The sequence below is a fragment of the Hemibagrus wyckioides genome, linkage group LG05, assembly GCF_019097595.1.
Source record: "Hemibagrus wyckioides isolate EC202008001 linkage group LG05, SWU_Hwy_1.0, whole genome shotgun sequence".
NCBI lineage: Eukaryota > Metazoa > Chordata > Actinopteri > Siluriformes > Bagridae > Hemibagrus > Hemibagrus wyckioides.
In genome coordinates this window covers 10,035,739-10,046,758 of record NC_080714.1, presented here as the reverse complement: position 1 = coordinate 10,046,758, position 11,020 = coordinate 10,035,739, and the positions used below count along the sequence as shown (strand labels likewise).

The 11,020-nt window shown below is 35.9% G+C and overlaps 1 protein-coding gene across 1 annotated transcript; it reads right to left on the bottom strand.

Moving 5' to 3' along the window:
* Positions 1 to 81: 81 nt before the first annotated feature.
* Positions 82 to 8,878, bottom strand: LOC131353477 (interleukin-17 receptor B). The gene is given in 15 exon segments (XM_058390546.1): positions 82 to 377; positions 379 to 607; positions 1,685 to 1,978; positions 3,026 to 3,100; positions 3,185 to 3,211; positions 3,342 to 3,392; positions 4,316 to 4,382; positions 4,528 to 4,596; positions 4,705 to 4,838; positions 6,124 to 6,189; positions 6,296 to 6,431; positions 6,748 to 6,860; positions 7,151 to 7,285; positions 8,600 to 8,624; positions 8,725 to 8,878. Coding segments are annotated over 15 exon segments (1,713 nt in total). The 5' UTR covers positions 8,842 to 8,878; the 3' UTR covers positions 82 to 202.
* Positions 8,879 to 11,020: the final 2,142 nt, after the last annotated feature.

Genomic DNA, 11,020 nt, shown 5'->3' with positions numbered 1-11,020 from the left:
CAGTAAATAAAAGCACAGATTATCAGAATTTTAATATAGAATCCAGCACTTTGAGTATAGAAAGTCATTCAAGCAGCCATATTAAATGATGAGGGTTTTTATTGTCCTGATTAGTTATATGCAGCTATTTGTTTTTCTGTGATTGCAACAATTTTCTTAAATGTAAAGCAACAAAATAATTTAAATGGAAAGCCAGTCTTTATCATAGCCTATAAACTACACGTCGGCTCTTGCTTTCTGCCTTTGTGAGACAAACCGTTTCTTTTAAACCGTCTAACTGCTGCACAGCATGTCGGACCTTCCCGGCGCTGTCTTTACAGCAGTATGACTCAAACCTGCAGCTTGAGTTTGTTACTTCTTTCCTGGAGGAAATTTTGGAGTTTCTCCAGATCCCTGGGTAGGATAAGGGTCTTGCATCCTCTGAGCTCCACTGGCATTGTGCTTCTGTGCCCACTGTGGTCCAGGTGCACCACTAAAAACTTAGAGTGCTGCTGGGGATCATGGGCACAGCTGGCAACCAAGTTTAGTGCCATTGAAAAAAGTTCGCATGCAGACGCTGGCACCGTGTAATCAGTTATGACGTCTCCCATGTTGGGTTTTAAGCAGGCTGTGGGAAAAGTGTGGATTTCAGGTTAGTTTCGATTAGGGTGCATTTGTAGAGTATTTAGAAGCCTTTTAAGTCTTGTTTGGGTTTCCTCTGAGAGAAATTGGAGATATATTGTAAAAGATGAGGAATTTAAAAGCAGTTTAATTCTTAATAAAGAAACTTGATTGGATTCATATAATCAATATATTTATGATGCTCAATTAACCTGAATTCACTTTCTTGAAATTTGAAGTAGTTTCATTTCAGTGCTCAGAGATTCCCATTTTAATGAACAAGTGTTAAAAAAAAATTAGGTTCAATGAATCAGTTAGATATTCAAAACACTGTATTCGGGTTGTATTCATTCTTGTTCTCAGATTTGATCAGGCAAATCCAGCACAGTGTAAATATTTGACTGAGTTGTATTGCTTCCATGGGGGAGATCTTAAAAGGTTCTCTTTCTCTCTCTGTCTCTGTCTCTGTCTCTGTCTCTCTCTCTCTCTCTCTCTCTCTCTCTCAAATGGTTCCAAGTAGAACCCTTTCCTGGAAGCTAAAAACCGTTTTTTAACAAACCCTTTGTTTATTTAACAAGTGCTATACAATATGAATCATATCTTAGTCCTGCCAGAGTTTTTTTGTGTGACTTTTAACCAAAAATGCTTGATTTTGGTGCAGTTTTATGCTTTTTATAGTGATAAACGAGTTGTATTGGTGAAATTGCAAGCACAGGATTCTTCTTTTAAACTCCTACCAGTGAAGACACATATCGTTTTTATGATGGCTATACTTATGTTTGGCACACGTGAATTGAAGAGGACTGGCTGAATGTGTTAGCCCAAATCTGTGCAAAATTGTGGTACTTTTTTGGAGTTTGTTTGATTTTGCTTTCATTTCAGTGAAATCAGGGCCTGATATATGCAGTCATTTCCATTTCTTCACAAGTAATTGCACAGCTACAAATTTGACTTTGTTTCTAGTTGTATTCAACCATGATTAAAAAATTCTTAAACATAATGCAACAGGTTCTGCAATAACAAACCCTATAAAAGTTTGAAACCATTAACAATTACAAATAGACCAGCTGTATTAGCATGTTACCTGTTTCAGTGCTGCACTCGGTGTGTTGAGGTGGCAAGATGATGAGAACTTTCTCAGCACAACCCACTTGTGAGTTAAGCCAGCGCAGCGGGCCCTGCTCTGCCAGACTGCCTCTCTGCCACACATCAATGATTACATTCAGCTCTCTGTGACTTTGCAGGAAGTCAGCGAGTGCCATTACAGCATTCTGGAACATACTATCCACTGCGGGATACACCACCAGCACTCCCACTGATCCTGCAGAGTTCAGTACACTCCTAGAATAGCCAGACCTCATCCGCCTTCCCAGTTGGCCTGGAAATGGAGTATTGGAGTATAAATGAAACATAGATTAAGCATTGCTGTATATGAGGGATAATGAAGTAGTCATGTAAACAAAAAAGCTTAAGAAATTAGCTTTGCATAACCCTACCCCTGAACTTTTCCCGAAATGAAATGGATTTAACTGGGATTATTACACTATAGATTGTAAAATTCGCTACAAACTAAAAAAAAAACATGAGTGGACATATTTGCCCTCAAGTGAGAAGAATACACATAATTGGTTGAATAGAGTCAACCTTTACACAACTAATGTGTCATAGGATCTCAGTATAAATACACCTTTCCTTGAAAGGCCCCAGAGAACATGTTTAAACAAATAGCATCCTGAAGACCAAGGAAATATCAAAACCCATGCTGGGACAAATTTCTGGAAAAGTATCAGTCAGGTTTTAGTTCTAAAAACATCCCAAATTTGCAACATTCCATAGAGAAAAAATATTGTTTCCGGAAATGGAAAGAATACAGCAAAACTGACTCCTAGAGGAGGCAATTCCACCAAAAGTCAGTGTCCAGGAGCTAAAAAGCGATCCACGGCTCAGTTGGGAGAAGCTGTTCACGGGACAACTGCAGCCCGGGCACTCCACCAAGCTGAGCTTTATGGACGCATGGAGAACCATGTAAAACTGGATGAAATATTAATGCAATCAAAATGTTCATGTTTTTTTATTAACACATTGATTTTTCTCCCACACTTCAATATTATGGGCTTATACATACACCATACAATATTATGTGCATATGTTTTATTTTGTGTGGGTTAATGATACATGGAGAAGCTCAGGGCTGTAAGTACTTCTGCAAGGAACCAAATCTCCAAGACACCAAAACAGATCATCATTTGAAAATTGCCTGCTTCGACTCTATTGCATTTTTGAGCTCACTGAAATCCGAATATCTCTAAATTGTCTGCAGAAATACAATCAGGCAAAGAATGGAAGAAGAAGACCAGTATGCAATTACTTAACATCTATCATCACCTCAAGGGAAGTACAGAGGAATGAAAAAAAAACTACTTACAGATAATCAACAAAGTAATAGCTACTGCACACCCAATGCTGATCAGCAGGATGGAAGTTTCATTTCCCTTAGGCTCTGGGAAGAAACGCCACACTTGATTAAAAATGTATCACAGTTTAAAGATACACATCAGGTCAGAGAAATGCTCTGATTTCTTACCTTCTGTGGGTGGAGCTGTAGATGGGACTATAGTCATAAAACAAAGATCAGTTATTTTTTTTAAAAAAAAAAAACAGTTTGTCTTCTATCAACTATTTCTCAACTAATTTTCTGTTCATGAACTTTATATTGTTTATTTTTCTAATGAACAGCTTACTTGAGTAGAATTTTTCCAGGCTATTGTTGAGACTAGAGCCGATCATAGGACCTGGATTCAAGGCAAGAGCATGTCAGTGGGACATCAGTCCATTACAGGACACTACATACAGCACCATAAGTTGACCTACAGGCAAAGGTTTGGGAGGTGGAATAAAAGTCACAAGGATTTGGGCAGAATATACAAATTTCACAAACAGCTCATGTTCAAAAACCTGAGACTATGAGGCACGAAAACCTTCCCTAAACCCTGCAGGTCAACTTTGACAATGTTGAGGTAAAAGCTAAAAATCAAGCAAATGGGACTTCATTTGTTATTAATGTATAAGTGATTCCCATGGTTTTGAACCCTTTTTACTGGTACACTGGTGTTCCCGTTATCTGACATTTTCAATGAGTATAAACAAATGAATAATCACTGCAAGTCTGATAAAATGAGTCAGGATGCTGGTGCTATCAGATAACCTTACACAGGATTTTAGTGGGTGAAAATAATGGCTTCAGATTTGAGATGCTTATAAACAAGCACTTGGGGCATCTCAGAGAGCAGAAATGGATTTGAAGATAGCAAACATTTGTGTATATAACCATTTTTGGGTTGTTGTTTTTTTTTACTTCTCTATGAATATATTGCCCCTTGTTGGCTCAGTAGAAATGTTTATGAAATTCTTAAAGAATTCTCTGAGTGTCTGAGCTATTAACCACCAATATGGAGTGTTGACATGCCAAAGAAATTTGATGCTGAAATTTTCAATGCAAATTAAAGGCACCTCATTTCAAACCTATTCCATGTGCTAAAACAACACTAATAGATTTTGTTATGCTCTTCAAGTAAAAAATTGATTGACCATTGACCATTTGCCAGGCTTCAGTTGATTCATTGTCCTGAATTCAGATTATGTTTTCTATATTGTTCTGGTCTTCTTAACAGAACAAGAACAGACTGCAGTCTACAAATAAAACTGGAATACTCACCATGACAGTCTACTTTGCGAGCAACTGATTTGCACGTATATCCACAATAGTCAAAAAATGGCGTTATCTGTAATGAATTCATTTTTTTAGATTCATTTGCTCTCCAAGTCAAAGACTAAGGTCTATACTAATACATTTCCTGAAAGCTTAGACTATTCTAATCCTAATGATTTAACAAATGAATTTTAGCATGGAAGGACACCTGGACACACCCATATTATAAGATTTTCACATGACCCTGAATACATTATGTGTCCTGTAAGTATCCCAGTGTCTTCTCTCTGTGAGACAAACAGGAAACAAACAGAATTTCTTATTGAAAGGTTCCTCAGATAAAAGGTTTGCAAAGAATCCAGCCACTAATTAGAAAGTACTCAAACATAACATACCACTTCCACCTCGATAAAGTTTAGTACTTTCGTATCTCTTCGCAGTCTGATCTCGTACTTCTCCGAGTTCTTGTGAGAATTGAAGCTCACTGTTATTCCAGCCTTCGTCCATTCTGTAACAATGTCCCATTGCTCTGACAAGATAATAAAATGGTTAAACAGTGTACATTCTGTTTCTTGCTAGCTAGTTAATATAACACCTTTCACAATTATTCATTCTAATCTCAAGCAATGGAAGAACAAGGAAAAGTTTGGCTTAAACTGGCTCCAGACTTTCTTTGTGTTATTTTTCATGTGTTTTTTAAATGGCAGAGCTAGCACTGATCCAACTTGATATTTCGTCCTTGAACTAATAAAAAGATGTCACAATAGCAGGTAAGGATGTGGTTGCTTAGTGGTTAATGTGTTTCACTACTGATCGGAAGTTTAAATCCCAGGTCCACCAAGCTGCCATTTCTGGGCCCCTGAGCAAGGCCCTTAACACTCAGTTGTATAAAATGTGATAACAATGTAATGAGATGTGTGTGCCAAATGCTGTAAATGTAGGTAGCATTGCTTCGTCACAGCTTCAGGATTTCTGGTTTGATCCCAAGCTTACTGTTTGAGTATCACAAGGTTTTGATGGATTGGCTACTGTAAATATGGAATAAGAGTGTGAATGATGCCGTGTGATGGACTGGCATCCCATCTGTAGCATGTTCCTGCCTTCCACCCAGTGTTCCCATGCTGTAAAGCATGATCACCCAATTAAGATATGTACACATATTTCTTCTCTTTAACTCTGATGTTTTTGATATTGAAATGAAGTTTATACGTTTTCAAAAATTAAAACGTAAAGTAATCATTTTCTTGACGACTTTTGGGTTTAAGTTGTGTTTACTCACATTTTTAAGGCAGCAGGTGAACCTAAGTTTTTTTAATTTAAATTAAACCAGCTTTATATGTCTCACAGTGCAAGTTAGATTCCGCCTTGACTTTGACAAGGATAAAGCTCTTACTGAAAATCACTGAATGAATGATTGTCTTGTTGATCAGTATTTCTATTCAGTACAGTAACAGACATCACATTAATGACATCACTGTGTGCTAGCTGTTATTAATATAAAGTATTATAAAGTAATTTATGAATTCTAACACCATGGGATGAATATCATGTACATGTTGTACTTCTTAAAATTTAATATCAAATGCTTTTACTTCTTACACCTGATTTCCTGATTATGGAGTTCATTTGAATTTTATATTCTATTCCAGACTCCATTCTGTCCCTTTTATTACTGATGTGCACAGAAACATTAATTAATTAATAATGAATAATAATAATAATAATAATAATAATCATCATCATCATCATCATAATGTGCTAGTACATCAAATTTCAGGTCCTGATTACTGCACTATAATGTAATTGCCTCATACCCTTGTCCAGCATGTGTGTTTTCTGTAAACATGTTGAATGATTCCTCATTGATTCATCATCACATCCTATGAAGGCCAAAGGAACATTAAAACACATCTGAAGAACAAATGGTCTGAAATAAAGAGTCTATTGAGAAACTACATGATTAATCAAAAAAAAAAAAAAACTAACCTGGTGCTTGTATCTTTACATGCTTCAAGTATTTGTGTCTCACTTCAGGTGGTGCTGGGGGAAGGTTATAGACAGCTACATAGTACAAGAAACTGGGTTCAATATTGACATCTGTAGCTGTGAAATTGAACCAAAGCTAAATAATACAACAGGAACATTAGAAATGAATATGTGGGTTATGCCTTGACTTTATTATTTCAGCCAGTCATCCAAGAAAAAAATCAAACTGTTGAAGAAATTGAAACTCACATCAAATTATAAGTAATTATATGCATGAAAATATGCTTTATTTCATTTATGTTGTATAAAATGACCTTTTAAAACACACTGCCCCTTCCACAATATCACCTAATACCATCTATCCTTTACAATTTTAATATTATAATAGAATGTAAATGAACAATACAAAATCCAATATTTTGCATTTAATCAAATAAGACTAAATTCCCTACCTGCTGTAGATTGCCAGGGTAGGTCTGTTTGGAAGTAAATGGAGGTTGATATTTGCATCTGTACTTCAGTGTACCAATTTCTATCCATGTGCCATTAATACTGTGAATACTACCTAGAAAAACAAGATTCTTTCAACTGGATTTTGGTGACATCTCAAAAAAGCACACATGTAAAGCTGAACATAAAAACAGATGCCTAAATATATTAATAATAACACTGCATATCAAAAACTAATACCCAATGTACCTAATGGATGTGACCTTCAATCTTATAGACAAAAGATCAACAACTTTGCTTTGTTTGTCATGCTAGAGATGACTGAACAGCTATTTCACTTTTAAAACCAGGTCAAATCAACCATTTTCTTAAAAAAAAAAAAGTATCAGAAATCACAGTACTCACTGTCAATGTTTATGGACCATGTTATGTTGAGAGCAAGAGAAGCTGCAGCTCCGTTCAGAGAAGTATTAACTTTAAGATCATGTAGTGGAGAAGGATTGGATTTGGGTGGTGTCAACCATTTGTCAGGGTACAAATCTTCAACAGAATGTAATGAAAAAATTCATCGCTCATTACTGCTACTCAGACCAAGACCAATCATGTCTTCGTGACATGAGCCAATCATTTAAGTAGGATTAAATACTGTTGTCTTTTGATTTTCTGTGTTGATTAAGCTCCATATGTGCCCCAGTTTAAGCTTTAACGTTTTAACTGCTCTGTATGTAGTACACACTCTATAGGGCAAAAGTATGTAGACACCTGACCATCACACCCCAAACTGTTGCCACTAAGTTGGAAAACAGAATTGTCTAGAATGTATTTGTATTGTAAACCTGATCTCAACTACACTGAAGACTTAAATGAAAACAGCATCTTTTGCACCAGGCCTTCTGACATCAGTGCCCAACTTCTCTAATGCTCTTATTCCCAAATAGGAAATCCTCACAGAATCTACAGAACCTAGTGGAAAGCCTTTTTTCTGAAAGTTGTGACTGCTAAAAAGAGTGAATCACCTTCATATTAATGGCTATGGTTTTGGAATGTGATGTCCAACAAGCACAGACGTGTATGATGGTCAGGTCAGGCCATGTAGTGCCTAGTCAAAGAGATATACCTGTTCTTCCTAAAATATTAAACCGAAGTATAATATTAATAATATATATAATAATAATATATACAAAGTTATATATAAATATATATAAAGTATCTATCTATCTATCTATCTATCTATCTATCTATCTATCTATCTATCTATCTATCCAGCTATGTTTTTGTATATGTGTGCTTTGGCTGATCTAGAGGGAAGGTATCAAACTCTTGATGTTGTCTTAAAATTTTCAACCTTTCTCTCTATCTGAACTGTATTGGAACATAATGTCCAAAGTACAGCAGGAGTTAAACAAATTAAACAAATAGGACTGATATCCAGGGTTAAGTAACCCAACATTTTGTGTACTTTAGAAGGATTGCTTGAACAAAACTAAACATCATGTGCATATTTAATAAAGCCGAACAGTTGTGTAAATACTAAGAAGCAAACTGACAGCTACTCTTCAAGAAAGCGGATCAAGATATAGTATATTCAGATTACTAATTCTACATTTATACATTAATGGCAAGAGCAGTCAAGGAACAATTTGGCAGACATACATTATGAATAATTTTCTAAACAGTATATATTATATATTTTGTTATTAAAACACTATTACCTGCTCTTTAAATTCAACTATTCCTGACGAGAGTGAGAGAGAGAGAGAGAGAGAGAGAGAGAGAGAGAGGACACTGGAAGAATTACTTGGTTAGATTAATAAACTAATAACTAATTTTACTCCAAAGATGAATATCACTCACCATTTGTCCTGTTACATGTCACAACCTGTGTAAAAAGTCAGCAACAGCAACAAAACCATCAGTTTTTAAAATTTTATACATGTGAATTAATCATTTTAAGCTTCCAACCTGCCTACATTACTTACGATATCAAGAGCAGTGCCATCAGTAGCTGCCAGATGAAGCAGGCAGAGGCAAAATACACTTCTGATGGTGACTAACAGATCCATTGACTGAACATCTGAGTCTGCAAAGAACCACATGAAAAGAGCTCTGAGAAATCTACACCTAGCCAGCAAGATAAACCGAGGGTTTTTCCGCTCTACCTTTTTTGTGTTTGGTTAAGCCCACTAAACTAAAAAAAAAGTTCTTTATAGTTTAAGACACTAGATTTTTCGTATACAGATTTTCTGAAAGTATTGAAATGTTAACACACAGAAGGCTTTTTTGGTTTTGTGCTCAAAAGATGATAGAATTTTAGCTTTTATTTCCTGATAGTAATACCTTAGCACATGGCATTTTTTGATGGCAGACCCACTCAATTTAGGTGAGCAAAAGTATAGGAACAGATAGTTTAAAGTAAATTGAAGTAAATAACACTTAATATTTGGTTGCAAATCCTTTGTTTCAAGAAGAAGAAGCCTTGTTTTTGTTACCTATACATTACAGTATTATTTGCATAATCCCAGCTTTGGAAGTTGGGGTAAGAGCACAAGGTTGGCCATGATACAGTGCCCTTGGAGAAACTTGGTGGTGCTGGGACTTGAACCCCACCCTTCCAATCACCAACCCAGAGCCTGAACCACTGGAGCTACCACTTCGTCAAGCTGGTGACCCACTGACATCACCAAACTGTTACATTCTTCTTTTGTGATGTTGTTCCAGATTTCTACTGCTGCTACTTTCAGTTGTTGTTTGTTTTGGGGGGTTTATCCTTTCAGTCTCCTCTTCAGGAGGTAAACTAAATGCTCAACTGGAAAAAGGTTTGGTCATTTGCCAGTCTTTTGTTGAGCCGGCTTTGTGTTTTGGGTCATTGTCTTGCTTCATGATGATGTTCCTCCCTATAAGATTGGATAGATTTTTCTGTATCTGGCAAACAGAATGTTTCTGTAGACTACTGACTCACATCATCACTAAAGATTCAAAGCAGCCTTACAAACACAAGCAATGTCATTACCTCCACCCTTTCTATGCTATGAGCTTGTATGCTTTGGAGCATGACCACATCCTGTCTTTCTCCACACTTTGGGTTTCCATCACTTTGGTAGAGGTTAATCTTTGTTGCTGAATTGTGTGGCTCATCATTGTATTTCATTGTGGATTCCAGTCTGGCCTTCCAAATCCTACAGCTGATGAGTGGTTTGCATCTAGTTGTGTTGCCTCTATATTTCCTTTCTCAAGTGTGGATACCTTCACTCGTGCCCTATGGATTTTTCTTGCGTTCTCAGGACAATTCAAATTGTTGTGCTGCTTGTGCAATGGCTTTTCTCGCAGAAAGACAGCTCTTAATGTTGGTTTAGCTTCAAAGGCAAAAGTCAGTGCTCAAAAAATAAAACATTCAGACCTATTTATTGTTTAAACAGTTAACCTAAAGGCCACACTGTGATAACAACTGTAAGTCAGGTTAGTTTTTAAAAAACCCTTGAAAAAATCCTATGGTTTAAGTAAATAGTGCCATGTGTTGGACAACTGACTGGAAAGTTGTGAGTTTAAATCCCAGGACCACCAAGTTGCCACTGCTGGGCCCCTGAGCAAGGCCCCTAAACTGCTCAGTTGTATAAAAAATGAGATAAAATGTAAGTTGCTCTGGATAAGTGTGTTAGCCAAATGCTATAAATGTAAATTTCGTATTCAACTTTTCATCTCGAATTCAAAAATGTTTGTGGATAGCAAAAACAAAAGTATAGGCTTTGCCTTTTCAGCATTCCAAGAAGAGAAGGCAGGTATAGATAGATTTTTTCCCATTGTTTTCATAATATATAAATAATGATTCAGTTATTCTTTTAGTTATATGTAAAAGATTTTGAATTTTGATCTTATGTTTTAAATAACAGCAGCAGCAGCATCAACAACAACAACAATAATAGTAATAATTCTTCTTCTTCTTCTTCTTCTTCTTCTTATTATTATTATTATTATTATTTTTATTCATATCCAGTAAATGTTAGTAACACAGGCAGACAACCAGGCAGTGTGTGTGTGTGTGTGTGTGTGTGTAGCAGGTGGAGGCCAAACTGGTCTCAGTGTGTTATTTGCCTCACTCGGGGTAAAATGATATATACAAATATATAAATAACGACTCAGTTATTTTTTTTTATGTAAAAGACTTCGAAATTTGATCTTATGCTTTAAATAATAACAACAAGAAGAACAATAATAATGTTTAATTATTATTAAATTATTTATTAATTATTATTAAATTAATTATTTATAATAACTAGT